Source organism: Rhododendron vialii, chromosome 3a, assembly GCF_030253575.1.
Source record: "Rhododendron vialii isolate Sample 1 chromosome 3a, ASM3025357v1".
In the NCBI taxonomy this organism is placed as follows: Eukaryota; Viridiplantae; Streptophyta; class Magnoliopsida; order Ericales; family Ericaceae; genus Rhododendron; species Rhododendron vialii.
The window spans coordinates 35,489,550-35,510,437 of NC_080559.1; the positions used below are offsets into that span (position 1 = coordinate 35,489,550).

The 20,888-nt window shown below is 39.1% G+C and overlaps 3 protein-coding genes and 1 pseudogene across 4 annotated transcripts; 2 read left to right on the forward strand and 2 right to left on the reverse strand.

Moving 5' to 3' along the window:
* Nucleotides 1–658: 658 nt before the first annotated feature.
* Nucleotides 659–2,085, forward strand: LOC131320893 (protein YIP4b-like; annotated as a pseudogene).
* A 1,898-nt stretch (nt 2,086–3,983) lies between these two features.
* On the reverse strand, nt 3,984–5,350 carry LOC131320894 (DNA repair protein XRCC3 homolog). Its single transcript, XM_058351796.1, has one exon. It carries the CDS (start codon nt 5,259–5,261, stop codon nt 4,395–4,397), a length of 867 nt encoding a protein of 288 aa, XP_058207779.1. The 5' UTR covers nt 5,262–5,350; the 3' UTR covers nt 3,984–4,394.
* A 1,498-nt stretch (nt 5,351–6,848) lies between these two features.
* Nucleotides 6,849–16,314, reverse strand: LOC131320895 (bifunctional aspartokinase/homoserine dehydrogenase, chloroplastic-like). Of its 2 annotated transcripts, XM_058351798.1 has the most exons (18): nt 16,048–16,314; nt 14,741–14,787; nt 14,240–14,632; nt 13,768–13,856; nt 13,357–13,660; nt 13,104–13,156; nt 12,797–13,011; nt 12,603–12,690; nt 12,417–12,530; nt 12,134–12,232; nt 11,568–11,762; nt 10,729–10,811; nt 9,769–9,994; nt 9,408–9,553; nt 9,115–9,250; nt 7,891–7,974; nt 7,721–7,813; nt 6,849–7,341 (listed from the first exon to the last, which is right to left on the reverse strand). In XM_058351798.1, exons 1-18 carry the CDS (start codon nt 16,170–16,172, stop codon nt 7,096–7,098), a joined length of 2,736 nt encoding a protein of 911 aa, XP_058207781.1. In that variant the 5' UTR covers nt 16,173–16,314; the 3' UTR covers nt 6,849–7,095. The 2 variants fall into 2 exon arrangements, 1 of the variants encoding a protein (XP_058207781.1); XR_009198394.1 differs by lacking the exons at nt 6,849–7,341; nt 7,721–7,813 and having other exon boundaries at nt 9,115–9,215.
* A 638-nt stretch (nt 16,315–16,952) lies between these two features.
* On the forward strand, nt 16,953–20,390 carry LOC131320896 ((DL)-glycerol-3-phosphatase 2). The gene is made up of 6 exons (XM_058351799.1): nt 16,953–17,222; nt 18,242–18,463; nt 18,848–18,908; nt 19,052–19,199; nt 19,393–19,472; nt 20,042–20,390. Exons 1-6 carry the CDS (start codon nt 17,144–17,146, stop codon nt 20,172–20,174), a joined length of 723 nt encoding a protein of 240 aa, XP_058207782.1. The 5' UTR covers nt 16,953–17,143; the 3' UTR covers nt 20,175–20,390.
* Nucleotides 20,391–20,888: the final 498 nt, after the last annotated feature.

The following is a 20,888-nucleotide window of genomic DNA, read 5'->3' on the forward strand; positions in this document are numbered from 1 at the left end:
TTAACGCACGGTAATTTTTTTTTAAAAACAAAAGAACGCACTGTAGGGATGTGTAAGTGAGATGGATTGTGGGGGAATTTCATTTTCCCGATGGCAGTATTGTAATAAATGTGGGCACTTTAATTAAATGAGAAGAATGCCTCTCCACCATTAGATTAAATGAATCTCAGCCAATGGATCAACTTGTGTTTGTGTGGAGGCCCACACCCTTGTGTTTTATTAGGTAGATTACTAGCACATGGGAGGATAAAACGGATCTAAAGTCTTGTTTAGACTACACAGAGTAGATTTCTTGTTAACAAATCCGAAGTCATAATCTCTATTCAATAAATTCTTTATTCATAATCGAATGTTCATATACTTGCTTGCACATCGCCTAATTGCCAGGTCTGAAAGTAGTTCAAGATTTAAAATGTTTAGTTGACTCGCCATCACCTGGCCAAACCCCTCCGGCTGTTGAAAAAGTTTTTATTACGGAGTCCGGGCCAATGGAGAAGCCTTAGTAATGCTTTTGGTGCGTTTCACTCCACCATTTTGCTTCGTGGCAACGCTCTTGGATTGCAGTACTTCAAGTTTTCAAATCTCTCTCTCTCTCTCTCTCTCTCTCTCTCTCTCTCTCTCTCTCTCTCCCCCCTTCCTTTTCTCAGATCTCCAACTTTCTCAAATCCTTCACTTTTCCCACGAACAAAACCACTGGTAGTTACTACAGTAATAACTACCCAGGAAAAAATAACATGTCCCACGGCGGCGACAACACAATACCCCTCCACCCTTCCTCCCAATCCGACATTGACGAAATCGAAAACCTCTTCAACCACTCCTCCATCCTCCAATCTGACCCCACCACTGTCCCACCCGCCTCCATCCCTCTCCCTCGCCTCCCCACAAGCCAACTCCGGTTCCTCCGGCGGACCAACAGGATGTTGGGGCGGTTGGGTTCGGGTTGGGGCCGAATACGCTGACGGAGCTGGTGTTGGAGACAGTGAAGAGGGATGTGTCGAGGATTGTGAGCAACTTGAAGGTGGTGGTGTTTCCGAACCCATTCCGCGAAGATCCGGGGAAGGCCCTGAGGGATTGGGATCTGTTGGGGCCTTTCTTCTTCGTTGTGTTTCTTGGTCTCACTCTCTCCTGGTCAGCATCTGTCAAGAAGGTAAACAACAAATTCAAAAAAACAGTTATATTCATTTCTGAGATATGAATACATGTTATTGCTTTTAGTTGGTGGGTGGGCTTATGTGTTTTTAGCATATGAAACTTGTAGCTGTGATCACCTTTTAGTGTCTGTATCTGTCAAGTTTCTTTTCCATATTCCCTTTGTCTAGTTAATTCCACCAAATTAGTTGATGATTTTATTAGGAACTCTTGTACTCTCCAAAGGGATAGAGAGTGTTTTTGTACACCTAGTAAGATCTTGTGCATTATCTGTGATCAAGATCTTTCTTCCATCTTGCCTCTGTTACACTCATTACGGGCTATTTGGTTCTCGTGAACCTGAGACTCTGTCTTTTGATTTTCCAGGTCTAAGGTTTTCGCTGTTGCTTTTGCACTGCTCGCAGCCGGTGCTGTGATTCTAACATTAAATGTACTGCTCCTGGTAATCACCTCTCTCTCTCTCTCTCTCTCTCACGCACTCTTATTATGCTTGTTTGTGTGCTGAAAACATGACAGGATTTTTCGACGTACGTGCATTGTTTCAGGGTGGTCTCATAATCTTCTTCCAGAGTCTGAGTCTCCTGGGTTACTGTCTATTCCCACTCGATGTTGGTGCTCTGATCTGCATGTTGAAGGACAATGTGATGTTGAAGATGATTGTGGATTGTGGTTTGTGTAACATTGGCTTGGAGTTCTTGGGCTGCTTATCCATTCATGAGTACAGCCATCGACCCAAAGAGAAAAGCTCTTGCGCTCTACCCCATTTTCCTCATGTATGTGTCCGTTGGTTTTCTCATCATTGCCATCGATTAGTGCAACGGTGGTGGCGGTTATAGAGATCCTTGGATGCTGATCAAACCCAGTTGCAGTTACATGTGTTCTTCTCATGTGGGATCTTCTGTTGCTCCCTTTTTTGGGTCTTGCTTCTGACTAGGGGTGGCAAACGGACGGGTTTGAGTCAAATTGGGTAAGTTGTTAGTGGATTGGGTCTTTAATGGGTCATTGACCCATTTAGACCCATTAACTATGAGTCTAATTACCCATACCCAACCCGACCTATTTATTTTAAAGCAAATCCGACCCGCCCATTAACCCAATTACATATATACTAAAAATTATGATCGAAAAATTAGAAAAGTAAAAAAAAATTATGATCGAAACTCATAAATCTTTTCAAAAAGACGAGAATAAGTAATTTTTTTTGTCTTATTGATTTTTTTTTGTCTTTATTCAAAAAATTATAAGTTTCGATCAAATTTTTTTATTTTTCTGATTCCTCTCATCAAAACAAATTAATAAGTCACAAAAATATGACACAAAACAAAAAAAATGCAAAAAAAATTTGAATAAGGACAAAAAAATAAGTCAATTTTTTAATCCAAACCCTTTGCAGGACTACCATGAGAGAAATTTATTCACGGCGGAGCACAATTTCACGGGTCCATTCGCGCAATTAATGGATGAAATGTGTTTTCAATTTTGACTGGTCAAAATAATTGTTACCGGTCACAATTGATTTTTAATTCGGACTATTCAAAATATTTTTGGACGCGTGTGATTTAGGACAAAACAATTGAATAAAAGAGAGAGAAGGCCATGCTCCTGGAGGGGCGGGGGTGTGAGAGAGAGAGAGAGAGAGAGAGAGAGAGAGAGGGGGGGGGGGAGAGAGAGAGAGAGAGAGAGAGAGGGAAAAGAGACCAATTGACGGGTCTGGGTTTGGAAAATAGACCAATTAAGAGATGAAATTTGGTGGGTTACTTTCATTGCCCATTGGATCATTTAAGTTAACCCAATTGATACCCAATTATGACCCAACTAATAATGGGTTAGTTGGGTTTGAACCCATTCTTACCCAACTAATAAATGGATTGGGTTGGATCTATTTTCTAGTTGATGGGTCTGGGTTTGTTGATGGGTCTGGGTTCAATTTGCCACACCTACTTCTGACTTAATGCGTGGTACTCTATCCACAATTACTCTAAGGGTGTGTTTGGTTCCACAATTACTCTAAGGGTGCGTTTGGTTGGATTGAATGGAATGGGAATGGGAATAGGAATGGAATTAAGAATGGAATAGAATTGGAGGAATTGAGAATGGAATAATCATTCCCATTCTCATGTTTGGTTGTGCTTAGAAATAGTCATTCTCATCTCCAATGGAATAGTGTGGCAATAGTAATTTTTGAAGTGACAATAGAAATTTTGGAGTGGCAATAGCATTTTTTGGAGTGGCAATAGTAATTTTGGGTGTGACAATAGTAAATGTTGGAGTGGCACTAGTAATTTTGGTGTGACAAATAAATGAAATAACAATTCCTTAGTTTTTTGGATGGAATAGCAATTCATTTACTAAGGTGAATAGTGATTCCATTTGGAATCATGATTTCATTATTCAATAGTGAACCAAACATTAGAATAAGTAAGTCATTGAAATGACTATTCCATTCCAACCTTGATTCCATCCAACCAAACATACCCTAATATCTAGTACATAAGTGAGAAATTTACATGGACTATACCCTGTTTCACATGTAACTTAGATGACATGCTATTGTATGCAAGCCTGCAACCACATTCCGAAATTGGAAGTTATCAAAAACATTTTTGGAGTCGGAAATCTATTACTTCCTGACTGTGTTTGTCTTGACTGTTGGAAGAAGATAAGTTCATAATATTGTCACTTCTACACAAACTTCCTGATACACAATTTTCGTAGTATTAGTTGTAGTAAGTGAGGCTTAAACACCAATCATATATGCATGGTGCCTACCACTAGACGAACCCACTTGCCAACCAGTAAAAATAGTTGAGGAAAAGAAAGAAGGATGTGAGGATAATTTCAACAGGAAAACAATGTCATCAAGATAAAAGCAAGTTCTAGGCCCAAAAAGAGTATGTCAAGACTCAGGACTTAGCATTGCAATTTTACATACTACTTACAAATCAAACACAAAATGGGAAGACTTCAGTTCCATTTTCATTGCACTAAGAGAGCTACTCCATTGGAATCAATTTTGATCTTCTCTTTGACAAGGGAACTGAAACTTAGCAGTACGACAAGCATTCCTCCGCGGCTTATCATTTTTCAATCCCAAACCCTCCGCTCTCAGGATGCAAAGGGGGTGATTTGTCATCTCTCAATGACTTCTCATCTTTTGATCCTAAAAACCCTTTCTCTCACGGTTGCAAATTCAGAAGACAACTCAGGTGAATGGGGCGCAACTTATGCAGAATGAATGATTATCATCTTTCGATCCCAAAAACCCCTTCTCTCGCAATCGCATACTCACAAGACGATTCAGGCAAATGGGGTGCAAAAATGACACGAATTTGCCTCCTTGTCCGTCGTTGGACATACTCATCATCACTCACATCGACCAAACTTTTCTCTCTGTTCAACACCTCCTCGTCCCTTGACAAAAACAGCCTTGAATTAACACAATTGGCCCACGACAGCCCCAAAGCAGGGCAAACCCGCCTCCCCGACGAATACAAACACCCCAAATTCCCAACCCGAAGCCCATTCAACCCATCATCCGGTCCCACAAAATCAACCACCTGGTTCGTAACCACAACGGCCAGGCCAAACCGATTCGCCAGCGACTTCAACTTGCTCGAAATCTTGAAAAACAGGGACGATCTTCGCTTGAGATCACTCGGGGTATTATCAAACTCCGATCTGAACAAAGCCGCTATAGAGTCAATCACAACCAGTTTAATGGACAATTGGGTCTTTATTTGGTTAGAAAGAGAAACATCTAACTGGAGCAATACGTCGAACAGTTGGTCTGCGGAGTGTACCGGGCGGATAAAGATGCGGTCGAGGGGGTTGTGAAGAGAGGGGAAGGAGAGGGAGAGTTGGCGGAGGCGGCGGAGAGGGAAGGGGGATTCTGAGTGGATGTAGAGAGAGGAGGCGGCGAGGGAGAAAGAAAGTTGGGCGGAGAGGAGGAGTTGGAGGGAGAGTTGGGTTTTGCCGCAGCCGCTTTCGGAGACGAGTTCGGTGACGGAGTTGCAGGGGAGGCCGCCGCGGAGGAAGCGGTCGAGGATTGGACAGCCGAGGGTGAGCTTTTGGGTTGGGAGGAGAGGGTGGAGGAGACTTTCTGGGTTCATGAGAGAGAGAGAGAGAGAGAGAGAGAGAGAGAGAGAGAGAACGTTTGAAATGGGGGGAAGCGGCAAAGGATTGTGAGCTTAATTTTTGAAGCCCACTTGCATACTGGAGCAATAGGTCCGTGCTATGTCTCTTTTAATCTTTAGGTAGCGAAAGAACTGAGCAGCCGGTTGATCAAATATTTAAGCTAAGACTTAATTACGAGACAATTCGGTCTTTAATGAGCTTTAATCGAGTCAAATACGAACCGATCTCGAGTATTTTGAATTTTTCATATATTATAAGTCGAACGAGCCGAGTAATATCTAGTTCAAGACTAGTTTAAAACTTTAACGAGCTTCAGAAAAATGTTGCAAGTTGAGTTCATAACAAATCAATCTTAAACAATACAAGCACAAACACAAGCTCAAACAAAAGTAACTTGGTTCGTTTTGTAGTGCTAGCTCTAGCTTCTGCTCTCAATCCACACTCACTCTCCATCCTCATTTTCGTGAATTTAACCAGTTAAAACGTTCTCAAAAGACGCTTTTAGACTCGTGCTTCCGCTCCAGCATTCATACATGCCCACACACATTATGTGACTTAAGGGCCGGGGCTGTAAATATTTTTTGCTGTAAAATTTACTCATCTCCTCCTCACTTCCTTCTCTCGCACCACCACCCTACCCAAGAGCCAGGCACAATTCTTCGAAAGAACTTTTAATTAGCCAAATATTCGAGCACAATATGAATCGAGCGCAAATAATTTGGTTCATTCAATAACTATGAAGGGGGTGTTTGGGAGCCTATTTATTGGCTTTTCATTTTTAAATTTTTGGTTTTTTGGATTATGGTCAAAATATGTTTTAAATTTGATGGAGTGTTTGGCTGATATGTGCAAAATGTATTTTGCAACAGGAGTAGTATTTAAGAAATATATGATGAAAATGAATTACGAGTTAATTTTTTACCATATTGCCCTTGGTTATTTTTTTATGGGAATGTGTATAAATAATGGTTTAATCATTTTCAATTTTGTTTGATAATTAACCAGAACCGTGGACCTTTGATATTGTTTTCTTTTATGCACACAGCACATGGATCGTTGGATCGCCCATCATCTTTAAGGAGATAAAGCTGTATTTACCAATACAGCAAAGGTGCCACTGATGAGAGAGAAGACGAAACCACAAATCTCTGAAGGTAGTTATTTGTAACTCAAATTTGAGAGAAACCCACTGAAAGGGTGCTCAACGAGGTTGAAGGGCGAGGATTTCCGTCAAGGTTAGATCGGCTTCTCCCTTCCTTCGTCTGCTTCTCTTCTCTTCTCTTCTCTTCTCCTCTCTCTCTCTCTCTCTCTCTTCAACAGTCGTGTGTGGCGAGAAGAACATATCTGAAAGGGGAGGAGGAAAGAGGAGGAGGCTAGGATTGTATGAAATTACCCAATTTCAGTCAAGGTATTTTGGTAATTGAACAAAAAATGGGAAAAGCCCAAAATGTAGAAAGGACCTCTTGAGCTCTTTTTCACTTCTTGCCTCTAAACACAAAAACATTAAATGTGTTTTCTCGGAATGAGTTGAGTTTTGTAATGAGGAACCAAACCACCAAAACTGAAAAATGAGATAATGAAAATGTGAAAAGGTGGCGCCCAAATAGACACTGAATCTATACCTCCCCAGATACTTGCGAGCTAAAAAGAACAATGAGAAAGAAATCTGGCTATCTAGTCCCAAACCTACTTTAACAAATTTAATGTGAATCAGACTAAGAAAATGCAAACTAACACAAAACCACGAAACTTCTCGTCTCTAAGGTTAAAGAATGACATTGCCCTGTTCATGGCTAGAGAAAACCATAATTATGATGGGGCACCAAGGTATGAAGCAAGCCGCAAAATGTCACTGAAGATTCCACCGGCAGTGACTTGTGCCCCAGCACCTGGCCCTCGGACAATCAGAGGCTGCTGCTTGTACCTCTCGGTGGTAAATGCAATGATGTTGTCTGATCCGGAAAGTTGTGCGAATGGGTGATCTTTCTTGTATCTTTCCAATTTCACAGCGCCTCTTTGATTAACCACATCCACTACCCCAACATATCTCAAGACCTTCAAAAAGTATCACAAAATCATGAGAAGATAGAATACACACATGAAACCAAAGAGAAAATGGAAAGACAATCGTATTGTGGAAAAAATAGTGCCAATTACCTTGCATAGCACCTTTATTAAAAACTAGTTAGGGCCAACCCCTGTTATCCTCGTCCAAAATAAAAACTTCTACTGAAGTACCAACTAAATCCATTTCGATAAGTACAGGGTTGCTAAATGGGGTCTTGTGAGTGCGTGTGCGTGTGGGCACGCGCATGCGTGTCTTCTTTCTTTTGTATGAGGGTGAAAGGGCAGGTAAATTAGCGGGGTTTTGCAAGTAAAAAATACGACTGCTTTGGCTAACAGACTGTGCAACACTTTATCTAAGAATACTCACTTCTCCTGCATCCTCGGCATCCTGACGTTTATTAGCCATGTCTTGGTCAAATTGTGGCAGTTGTTGGAGAAATTCCTCAGCAGATGCACTAACCTAAAACAAAATCATCAGAAAGAAAAACAAAACGCTCTCAAGCAAGCTATTGTACAGATTAACCATACTAAAATTACCCTTAATGGTTCAGGCACCAAGCTTTCGATAGGTACGTCGAAAAGTTCCAACTTTAGACCAGATTCTCTGGCAAGAATTATCACCTAAAGCGTGAAAAACACATGATGAGTATTGAAATATCTCACTGAACGACAATAATGGACACAATATTTGATTTTTTTTTTTTCTTGTAGAGCAATAATCGAATTTCGATTGGCTAGCAAGTGTTTTCAAATCAAGATATCTATCGTGTATCGTTTTTTCAATTGCATAAATCTTATCGGGATACTTATTGTTGGAAGAGTAGCGATTCTACTGTTTAGTTGGACAAGATTTTTGGAAGAGGAAGAATAGTTATAAGAGTGGGGAACGAAAGTATTTGTATTACACTTGAAAGGCTCTAGTACAAAGATATTTTTATATAAGATAAACTTTGATATTTCACAAGGATATTCTAGAGTTTCTAGAGCTAGATATTTTAGAGTTTCTTAAAACTAGATATTTATATCTTCTTCAATAACATCTTCCATTTTGGGTTTTGACAATTGGAGCTTTGTCAATTGGACTTTTTTGGACTTAACTTTCTTGTGCAAAAATACTAAATTTAGTTTATGCTTCAACAACGTTAATCATACTTAATATACAATTAAAAAGTAGATATACCAAATAACACCAACCGACTATGCTTACTTTTTAAAAAAGGTTTTTAAGATGCAAAATTTCAAGTCTCTCATATTACATTAAGGCTTTCTGTTCCCTTTGTTAGGGAAAGAAAAGCCAAGTAAAACACAATCGAAGTATGGTTCTTTCTTCTATACAAGCCCTACATTGAGGTTGAATTTCTATCAAATTGTTTGAAAGATGTCATAATTAGATCAAACGGCTTAGATAAATGCATTTAGGGTTCCGCTTCCTGAAATAAGGTCTGATTTTTTCCTAATAAGTAATCATAGGATATGTACGAAATTAGGATACGCGGTCGTATCGTAGGATTTCTGTACAAAAAAGATATATGGTGGGATGCGCATCGTTTTCCGGAAGAGATGATACAAATCGTAGGATACGTATAATGTATCGTAGGTTTTTAACAACTATGGCTAGCACACATTTAGTTGTATATCTAAGAGGCCAGTAAAAGAAAATTGAAGAGAACTTCACTCATTAAAGAGCTCATGAAATTTGCAGCTAGGGAGAATCACTCATGACTAGTAAATATTCCAAATGTCAGACTTAGAACCTATTACCTTCCTGGCCACATCCATTCCAGACAAATCATCTCTTGGATCCGGCTCAGTATAACCTGCCTCTTTTGCCCCCACCACCACCTCACTGAAAGATTGTGTTCCTATGAAATTGTTGAAAATGTAACTCAGAGTCCCACTGCATCGTTACATTCATGTAGTGAATACAAGTTCACAAAAAGTAAACGTACACCACACACATGAGCAAACATAATTAACATACATGGTTAAATACATGTATGTTAGTTGAGAAATACATGTTACATTCATATCTTTGAGAAATACATGTGACTAACCTGAAAATGCCTTCAATCTGCAATATTTTGTCCCCAGTTTCAAGGAGACCTTGTAATGTGCTAATAATTGGAAGACCAGCTCCTACAGTAGCTTCGTAAAAGTAATGTGTATAGGACTGTCGTTGAAGAGCTCTCAACCTCAAATACTGGGGTTTGAACAAAAACATGTTACGACAGCTCCAAGAGTTTTTCACAAAACAAGGGGAAAGAAAGACGCAGAATAGATTTTCCACAAGTACGGTTATATATAGAATGAGGCCACATCATTGGTGGGACATACAAAAAGTGCCACATATGGGGTCAAGTTGAAAAATCTACAAACAATGATGGTCCAAACTTGCAACCATTTATTTAATGCTACCTGATCAAGTGGTCCGGAGTTCGCCTTCTTATTTGGAGTAATTACGTGAATCCCTCTTCGCAACCAGTCATAGTAATGACTTGCAATGCCAGAGTCTGATGTACAATCTACCAACACCGTATTTGGAATAAAATGATTTCCATGCACATTTTGGACAAATTTCCCCAGGTCGGCCACTTGTCCAATCTCCTTTTCAAGTTCTCGCCATCTAGACAAGTCAATACCCCTGCAACCAGAGATATAAATTTGCAAGGGTCATAAGTACTCATAACACTTGTACAGAATTTCTTCTTCTGTTTTCTTATGGTTTTGAACTAAAAATAAAGTCAAGAAAAAACAAATAGAAGAAAAGGAGCAGCCATATGCCCAAACCTAGCTTCTGAGAATAAACCACATATACAGAAGAAAAGGAACCTAACAAGTAAATGCTGTAAACTAACAAGTGAAAGATAAAGAACATATTCAAGATATTGCACTGAGTTTCGAATTCTCTGTTTTAGCCTTCCTTTAGTTTGAATGAAAACCGTTATATTGACACAATAATCTTCAATCAGTTGTACTAGTTTCTCTGAGTAACAATTTATAAGAAACCAATCACTGCTCACATAAACCTCTTATTTTTTATTATTTTCTTCTTTCTTTTTTGAGAAAATGGTTTCCGGATTTAGTCTATTTGCATATTCCAATTGAAGGGTTCATAAAATATCTTTCGATGTTTTGAAACAAGACAACAAACAGGAAACAAATGCAAACTATAGAAACTTGAACCCAAGACCTCCCAGAAAGTTCAATATCCAACACAACAGTCATGGGGAAAATCTTCAATGAATGCATGCTCTTGCAACATCTGCTACCTTTGTAGGGAGGATTCAAAACACCAACGATACCATTTAGAGGGAAATAAGTTGGTAGACACTGGGACTTGCATGCTTTTTCATAATAAAATGAACTTGAACTTACGTGTCACTCAAAAGCATTCTCCTAGAACCTGTGATTCCCATAACACGCAAGTCAATGTTAAACTTTTCCTTCAAGACTGCTGCCTGCCAAAGAGAATTTACGTATCCGAGTCAGCGAGAAAAGGAATGTGCTATTGATTATCTTTATGGATGTCAAACAGATGTTTCCAGAATAACAGATTTTTTCTGTCATTAGTTGCATATTTGAGAGCAATGCAGAAGGGGGGAAAAGCAAGTTACTTTACCAATATCATATGATTAACCATGCCATCATTCCTGTCCATTTGTTGAGTAAGTTTGACTTTCCAGAGCCTTTCAATCAAATATATTCAAGTTATTTAGACCCATTATATCTCATAGTAATTTCAACCTAACAAAGTTTTTTCCAACCTAACTATGTTTTGTTCTACTGCACAATGCAATCATTGTGCTGTGAAGACTCGACGTATCCAAAACCTTTCAATCAAATTAATATTCAAGTATTTAGATCCATTATAACTAATAGTAGTTGCAACCTAATTATTTTTGTTCTGCTGCACAATGCAATCATTAGGGCTGTGGAGAGTCTGGAGACTCGACCTAATATAACGTTTGAATGTTTATTTCATGTTACTATGACAATGTTGCATAACAATATAACTTTTAAAAAAATTAAAAACAACAAATTTCCAAACATTAACTTCATGCTCTCAGAAACTAAAACCTACCAATCATCGTCAATCACTCAAAGAAGTCTCAAAACATGTACAGTCTAGACTCAAATAATTCCATGTACCAAAACACATCATGGACCTTATTTGTATGACGTGTCACGTGAGAGATAAAGAAGACATAATGTACCTGATCTCTGAGCTGGTCAAGCAAGGTACCACCTATCAATCCAGGTCCAACAATACCCATTGCTATTGTGGTTCTAGAGAGATAAAACCTTGAGTGAACAGCCCTTAGAGCCCTTACACAGTCTTCTCGCTTGACAACCACAGTGATATTATACTCTGAGCAACCTTGGGCTATAGCACGGACATTGATATTAGCCTGTCGTACAATAAGTTTTCGTAAGAATTTCATGAAACTTATGAGAAGCATATGCATGTAAACCTAGACACTGGGTTCCACAACAGGGGAAAGGAAGTCAATTTGTTTGCCCTGTACATATTTACCTAAAGTACACACGCCAGCAATTAAGGGGTAATGTCCACTTATCTTAAAGTGCAGGGAAGAATTATTCTGAAGTTCCCTATTGGCATGCTAATATTTGCTCACTGCACCCCACTTCCCTTTCTCTTGAATTTATAGGCATTGACAACATAAAAACATGTGAAGCCAAAAAGGGGGTGACAGCAGCCTGCACATGAAAGTGCGGCAGAGTGTAATACTAATTGACAACCACTTCACAACGTTCCAACCTTTGCAAGTGCATTGAAAAGCGTCGCACTGACTCCGGGAGTACTAGCCATTTTCAGGCCTACGGCTGCCAAAATGCTACAGTTCGGGATAACTGCAACCTGAGAAGATTAGGAACCATATAAGATGGGAATGAAGATTAAAGAAGTACACAAAATAAATTTTCTATAAGGCAAGAAATGAATACAAGATGATATGGGTGTCCTCAAGTACGACAGAAGTACAAGGAAAACTAATCTCAGCTTCAAGAATGTTAACAAATCACACGAACACAAAGTACAAGACCTGAGAGAGACGCCCAGCATCCAGAGCTTGACGAAATCTAGACTGTAAAGCCTTAGCAACAGCATCTACTTCCTTCTCAGGGACGGCAAAGCAGACAGAATGCTCACTGCTAGCCTGCATTCGTCCTAGTTAATGACCACATGAATTGTATAATACAGAAAGACAGACACCAGAGGATGAAGATACCTGGGATATCATGATTACGTTAGCTCCTACATCTTTCACTGCACTAAAAATGCCACTAGCGGTACCAGGAACACCAGCCATTCCAGTTCTGCAAAAGAGTGTGCAAGATTCAGTTTAATCAAGAAAGGAAACTAAAGAAAATGCATAAAACTGAAAAGAAGACAAACAGTATCATCCTAGCAATACAAGCTCACCCCTCAACATTTACAAGGGCCAAATTATCTATTGTTGCAAAACCTTTGACAAAAGATTCCATTCCCTGCCCATCTTCAAATTCATTGACAGGAGGCCGGCAGATCATCGTTCCAGGTGCCGAGAGATTGAAGATGTTTCTTATAAGAATCGGAATGTCATATCGCATTACGGGAATGATGGTCCGGGGATGTAAAACATTTGCTCCAAAATATGACTGCAAAAAAAACACACAAGTTTTGTTGTTAAGAATGCAAAATAGCAAGTGCCAGCAACCTTGCCGGGTAGAAAAGGAGATTAAATGGTCACCATTTCCCAGGCCTCTTGATAAGACAATGTCTTCAGTACCACAGCCTCGCTAACTGCAGAAGAAATATTCTTTAGCACTCCAACGAAACCCCAAACTAACATAATTGTTTGCACCCATCATCATTGTAATTATACAAACAACATGTATAAAAAAATTTCTCCATCTGGTTATGGAACAGAAAAGCGCTCAAAAAGTTCAAGAAAAAGAAACATGTCATGTGATTCAAACACAAAAACTAAGGGTTTGCACAACCTTTTCGTGGATCTGCACTATAAACACCATCCACATCTGTCCAGATTGTGACTTGCCGTGCCTTGACCAAAGCACCCATTATAGCTGCGGAGAAGTCACTTCCATCTCTTTTCAGTGTCGTGGGAATATTTTGAGGTGTACTGGCTATGAAACCAGTTGCAATGATTGTCTTAGATGGATTTTGCGAAAACCAGTTGTCAAGTCTTTTTTCAGATTCCAAGTAATCTGGATCAACTTGATCAGAACCAGTAGGATTTACAATAAGTACATCCCTTGCATCCATCCAATTACAATCCACACCGTTCTGTGACAAAGAAAAGAAAACGAGAATAAGTTTTTATGACCTAACTTCCAAATCACAACTTAAAGATATTCTGGTAAAAGAAAAAGAGCAACTAAGCACAGCACCACCTTTCTGACAAGTGACGCCAGCATTTGAGCTGACCATAACTCTCCATGTCCTACGACAAATTCTGTAAAAGACTCTGTTGCATGACCAGCTGCGTACATCAAGCACGAAATGAATTCCACGTCACCACCAGAACCCAAGGTAGCAACAATTATATGATTTGATAGATAAAAGATAAATGGAAAAACACGTCTACAAGTTGCAGCATTCTACCCAAAAGAAAAGCTTATCAAGGATATTTATGGGAAGGAAAGCGGTGGGGAATGGAGGTGCGGTGGTAAACCATAAGCAAAGGTTCATCATCCTATACCAAGAAATCATACTTAATCAAATTCTCTTTCCCCTTGTTCCTTGCTTGGTGTCCGCATTTGCAAATGGGATATCACGGCAAGAAATTCAAACAATAAGCATGCATAAAAGACTTTTCTTATTATGCAAAGGAAAATAGATCATAATAAAGAGTTGTTTTAATACCTATATATATTGCACGAAGCATCGCTTTAAGGTTATTAATGTCATGATACAACCGCGAAAGGAAAATAGCACGATCTTCCCCCTCAAGTAGATCAACTGCTGTTAACTTGTGCTTTTCTAAAACAAAATCCAACGCAGCTATATAAGAATCATCCCGAGACTGCGCCTTGTAGATAAGGTCATACATCATATCAGTCACCTTTGACATTGCAGACACAACCACCAACTTTCTTTCCGAATCATCATCAACAATTATCTGAGCAACATTCCGAATTCGTTGGGAGCTTCCCACACAGGTACCACCAAATTTATGAACAGACCAAGAGTCGCCTTTGGGAAACGGAACCTTTTCTATTGATGGTTCTTGTTTTTCTATAGATGATTCTCGCCCATCTGCCAATAAAATCAATATTATAAATATAAGTAACAGCACGGTATTCCTTGAACATCATAACATGACTTCAATGATCAAAAAATAATTGCCTAGTAAAGGTAGGTAACCTGTTACTGAAGCACGAATATGAAAGCTTAACAACTTCCTCTCCTTTCTGAAATAAGAAACAAAGGCAAAAACCTTCAGGAGTTAAGAAACAGAAGGGAAAAGGTGCATCCGAGTCAAATTCTTCGTAAAGAAACATACAGCATCGCATTCCAGATAATATAAAGCAGGAAAAAAAGAAGGGAAAAGACCCTTCCAGAAAGCAAGGACACTCCCAAGAAGGTGGCGTGTCCATGCTGGGCACCAACATTCATCTACTGCCGACATGGATCAGCATGTCTGTTTTGTGTTCGTATCTGTATGCTATATTCGTTATTGAGTCCTGTGCCCAACTATGTGCTTCCTAGAGTCCCTTGAACAAACATAAGAATTAAATCGACATGTTTTCATTTATAAATGTATATGCTCATCAATAGATGTAGTCATTGACCCAACCACTAAATAAGTACTGATAGTATATTAAGGTCCGGCAGGATGTAACACAACTTTATCATGCTGCAGCAATTCAGTGAAAGACATTATGCTAACCTAAGGAGAAACAGTGAGATGTAAACACAAGGCACATGTCACACTTTCTTGACATGGTCATGTGCAAAAGAGGACCCACCTATTAGCGATGCTACCAACCTCAATGTAGATGAGGCCTTTTATAAGGCCAAATTTGTGATAGGTTGGTGGATGTTGAATTGTGGATTGTAAGTAATGTTATAGCTACTGTAAAAACATGCCATAAGGTAAGAGTTATCGGTTTGTGATGCAAGAAAATGCATGGTTTTGGGGATGGTAGAAGTAACAATGAGAGAATGCTTATAAGCAGGTAACGCAGGCTCTCGAGAGTATCCCTTCCTACTTCCTATCGGTGGCCCCTGCTTGGGTATTCTTAGAAAGCTACAGCTGTGTGGAATGATTTATCAAGAAAATAGAGAAGAGATTGGTAGGGCACATTGATGAACCTCGATACCAAACCAACTTCACCCTGATATGACTAGGGAATGTCATTCAAGACTGTTCTTCCAAACGAAAGCAACAAAGATCCCGGCGTTGGCTAAACTTACATTCGGCAAGTTTATTCTACTCAACCAATTCGTATACAGGTAAAAGAAAATCTTCATCCAAATAATATTTAGACTGAATTCTCCTTCATGCATCGAAATAAACGTAGTAGAGGACAATTTTGGATAGCCAAACTTTAATACAGATTAAAACGCAAACACCTTTCAGCTGAACACTAAACTTGGTTCCAATTATTTGCCTCTGTAGCCAAACAAGAAGTAATAAATTTAACAGAAAGAGGGAGAAAGCTATTTACTTGGAGATGGGAGAGGATTGAGGGATGGAGAGTTGTGATGGGTAGATCTTGGTAATTGGATATAGTACGTCGCGTGACAGTGCAGAGCCCTGCAAAGAATGGGAGATCGAAGATGCAAACGCCATTGGGATTTGGCTGCTTCCCTCTTTTGAGAGTTGCGAAAGAGAGAGGCAGCAAGAGAAAGAGAGAGAGAGAGAGGGGCTGCGCCAAATTCGAACCAGGGGAGGAATTGAGTTTTAAGTGCTCACAAGGTTTGTTGTATCTTACGGAGTAGTTTTTTTCTCGTCGGCTAACGGGTTAAATATAGGGGGGTGCACACGGTCCTGGTCCGAATAGGATTGGTCCAATAATCGAACTAATCCAAGCGGTTGTCGAAAATTAGGAACCAAAATTTAATTATATATGCGAAATCTAATCAGAATAAAATCTCAAGATTGGTCCAAAGTTCAATTCTGATTATATCTAATTAGCATCCAAACATTTAGAGATTTGGTAGGACAAAATAAATCGTAAAATCTTAAAATTGAATAAATATTCGAGTAAGAAAAAATAAAATTGGTTACACTCAATATTCTAAAGAATTCTATGATTTGGGTTCCTATAAATATACTACTAGTATATTAAAAACTTTACTAACAAATGACATTTCTTCTCCAAATAAATTAAATTTAACAAGAAAAAGATTAATTTGCCAAAATAGGTGAATATAATATATATATATATATATATATATATATATATTATATATGGATATTTTGAATCAAAATTAATATTTTTTATTTTTTGGAAATTACAACTTGACCAATGAGCCCTAGAAACAAATCAAATAAAACGGTTCGGTCAGAATTAAACCGATTTTGTGGTTCGAGCGGTTTTTCTGAAGGGGGTTAAAACACTACTCGAAGCCCTAGTGTTTCTCTGAGAATGAATACAAGGACGTCGTGCTTTGTCGACGCGCGTTTTACTTCAAGTAAACCTCACGTTCTGAACCTGTGAGTTCTCTGCAGTGTCGAGTACAGACTAGTAGATCTGGCTCATCATCAGTCTCACGCAGTGTCTGTCTAAATCATCACCCGCTCTCCCATTCCCGACAACAATGGCGAATCCAACGAGCTGCGATTCAGCCAAAGGGTCCATTACTCACGTCATCTTCGACATGGACGGACTCTTACTCGGCAAGATTCCTCACCCCCCAATCCATCTTCTTTGATCTGTTTAGAACTGTCATTGAACCCTCATAATTGGTCTCTTTTCAACTGATTACCTGATACATTTTGGCATACTATATTTATTGCACATATGTGACTTCCTTTGAATTATGTGCGGAATTGTTATAAATGTTGGGTCTTTTGTTCAATTTCTACTCTCTGGTTTGGGCCAAGAACGCCATACATTTATACATGTGTGTCCCATATGTGCGCATATACATATGTAGCCCTAGAACTGCTTTTATACAAATACATGTTTTCTTGGTTCAGTCCTTTAATGAATCGTTTGGCAGATTGGAATGCTTCTCCTTCTCTGACATAAAACTAAGGCCCACTTGCCAATTCCTAACCCTAGTTGGACTAGTTTGCAGCTTACTACCGATGCAAATTACGATGCATAATTTGTTAGTAGAACTTTTGATAACAAGAATGGTTCAGCAATAGGTATTGCAATTCATATATTAACCTTGAATCTCGTCATCTGCATAAACCTGGCTAACTCTAGCTTTCCTAATTCTTGCTCATGGTCAAATGACTGTAGATGTGAGAACCCACTTGGGGGCAATCCCACATCGGTTGACTATGGAAAGTTAATTCCATATATAAAGGTTCGCAACAAGCTACTGTATAACTTGAGGTTAATCTTTTGAGCTACGTGGTTAGGCTAAGAGTTAAGCAGGTCAGCTGGCGCAAGTCGTAACAGTAGATAACCTCTCTTTCTCTCTCACACACAAGCAACACATTTGGCCAATGTAATCCATTGGAGCATTTCCATGTCTCTGTGTATGTAATGTTTGGACATTTCTTTATCAATACGGTTTTGTATTTTTTGCCTGTGGACTTGTTTATAGTTGTTAATTGTTTCCCTTTGCATTTTCGTTGGAGATTCCAGTTGCTTAACAGCTCAGTTGGAGGCTATTAGGCTAAAACATCAATCAAAATTCTAACAGAGAAACTGAAATCTGATGCTGTTCTATTTTCTGCAGACACGGAGAAATTCTATACCGAAGTCCAGGAGATTATACTCGCAAGATACAATAAAACTTTTGATTGGTCTCTCAAGGCAAAAATGATGGGGAAGAAAGCCATTGAATCTGCTCGTATCTTTATTGAGGAAACTGGAATTGACTCTCTTACACCTGAGGAGTTTCTTGTCGAAAGAGAGGATATGTTACAGAGCTTGTTTCCGACAAGTGAGCTAATGCCAGGTACCTTCATTGAAAGTGAAAAATCCTTTATTAATTCCTAAATGGATTTATTATATCTTTTCTTTTGTAGTATATGTATGCTTCTTCCAATCGGAATAAGTACCTTTACGAAAGGAGCAAAGGAAGACTTAACGGATTGTGGTGTCCCAATTTATCTTCAAACCCATTTGGACCTTCAAAACTAGTAGAACATTAGCCTCTTAAGCTCACTCTCTTTCCCAGTATAAGAGGCCCCATTCTCCGTTTTCCCCCTCGCTTTGCACATTCTTCAACCTTCATCAGAATCCAGAATCCTCTAGTCACAATATAGCTTCCTTCATGCATTGCAATTAGTTACTCGTTCCACTACTCTTATTCTCGTTTGCTGTCTTTTTGATCTTGTAGGGGCAAGCTATTTGATTAGACACCTACATGCAAATGGAATACCAATTTGCGTGGCAACAGGGTAGGTTTTATTCTTGTGATATCTCGTTTTTCTTGTATTGTTTCCTTTAGCAGTGAGATTTGGAGGACATACCTGTAAACCAGTTCAAGTATGGAATAGAAAGAATGTCACATCCATTACTAATTTGAAGATGTATCTATCAGTTCTCACAAAAGGCACTTCGACTTGAAAACACAAAGACATGGCGAACTTTTTTCATTGATGCATCATATTGTTCTTGGTGATGATCCAGAAGTCAAACAAGGCAAGCCATCACCAGACATATTCCTGGCAGCAGCCAAAAGGTTTGAGGTATTGGAGATGCGATGTAGATGCCCTTACTGCATGATATTTCTGTCTGTTGTGCTAAGTCGACTTCTGCCGTGTCATTATTTCATGCATCTGTAATCTGTATATGCGTATTCTTCTCTTTCTGTTCATTGCTTCTTTCCTATCTTACATTTAAAACCGCAAGACCTGGATCATTAAATTCTTTGCTGAACAGGGTGGCCCCATAGATCCACAAAATATACTTGTCTTCGAAGATGCTCCATTGGGAGTTTGTGCAGCGAAGAGTGCTGGGATGTAAGTGATTTAAGTAAAGTTCTTATTTTTCATACATGTAAGTTATCTACAGTCACAATGGATATACTCTACTTCAAACTTCGCTTTGTTGGAGTTCGAATTGATATAAAACCAGAACAATTCTTTGACAGATGAAAAATCAGTTGAATACTTGTTATTGGACCACCGACCACTACCTTCTGTGATTTTTTAAGTAGTATCTTCCCATTGGTTTTAATTGACTTTCTATTTCTTGATTACCGTAAGTACCTTCTTGGTTGTTAATTTATGTGGGAGTATTTTCCCTAGTGGATTTTGACATCACTTGCGGATGACATGTTACTACTCTTGAGGATCTGTTTCAGCACTTTCACTTTCATCTGGCGTTCTTGTCCTTCGAGTGACAATGGGTGCACATGCATGATCATTCAAAACACTTTGGATGAAAGTAAATTGGAGATTAATTATCTTCTTCTTTTGTTTCCCATTTCTTCTGATGCTATTACTTGTAAAAAGTGCACCTCCGTATCGGCTATCTTTAATTTCTCAAGTTCGTGGTTGGTAATTATGTTCTTACATATGGTATGCAGGTCAGCAGTTATGGTTCCGGATCCAAGGCTTGATAGCTCTTACCATGGAGGTGCAGACCAAATTCTGAGCTCCCTGTTGGATTTCAACCCTTATGAATGGGGTTTGCCTCCATTTGAGAAGGCAGCTAGTTAGACTCACATATAACAACTAGCTCCAGATAGGGAGAGAGTTGCCTTGTTTATTGTTGAGGAGGTTCAACTGACTATATTGATTTGATAATTTCCTCAATGCATGCATAATTGTTTTTAAGTGAGGGTTAGCTTATTATATTAGTTTAATGAAAGGACAAGTTTCCATTAAAATTTGTTGTACTCTGGTTCAGTTGAAAATTTTAGTTCTTTGATGAAACTTATTCTACTTTTGATCAGTTCTTCTGGAATGCGTTTGCACGGGAATTTACAAAAATCCCCGCCAAACAGAATGGTAGCATGATGGTGAAGGATTGCCTTTGATGTGGCAAATGGAGTTCTACTTGGGAATTGGACTATCTTGCAATGGTTCAGCTAATTCACAATTTGATTGGCAATTGGGAGGACAGATTAGAACTCCGAAAAAGCTAGAGACGCTCACAAACTCACACCAACACTTGCGCGCACACGTCCTAACTCCTACAAAAATGGGACTTGAGACAGATTTTAATCCAAGTATTGGTAGTCAAGTGCCTACTAATCTCAGGACACTGTACCCCCGCCGCAATTTGTTAGGATCCATACCCACCATACATCCCAGAAAAGACCAATTTAGACTTCAGGTAGGCGATGAAAGCTACACTTATGTAAAGGACTCGTTCTATGTCAATGTCAAGGACCGGTGTTAATGGGAGAGGATACAACATCGACGTATTGT

Coding starts and splice junctions, on each gene's coding strand:
- LOC131320894 (XM_058351796.1), bottom strand. CDS start 5,261: ATGAACCCAGAAAGTCTCCTCCACCCTCTCCTCCCAACCCAAAAGCTC.
- LOC131320895 (XM_058351798.1), bottom strand. CDS start 16,172: ATGGCGTTTGCATCTTCGATCTCCCATTCTTTGCAGGGCTCTGCACTG. Junction 14,633..14,740: donor TATTCGTGCTTCAGTAACAG/GTTACCTACCTT, acceptor TTTTATTGGCAG/ATGGGCGAGAATCATCTATA. Junction 12,691..12,796: donor GCCCTTGTAAATGTTGAGGG/GTGAGCTTGTAT, acceptor ACTCTTTTGCAG/AACTGGAATGGCTGGTGTTC.
- LOC131320896 (XM_058351799.1), top strand. CDS start 17,144: ATGGCGAATCCAACGAGCTGCGATTCAGCCAAAGGGTCCATTACTCAC. Junction 17,223..18,241: donor CATGGACGGACTCTTACTCG/GCAAGATTCCTC, acceptor TATTTTCTGCAG/ACACGGAGAAATTCTATACC. Junction 18,909..19,051: donor CCAATTTGCGTGGCAACAGG/GTAGGTTTTATT, acceptor TGTATCTATCAG/TTCTCACAAAAGGCACTTCG.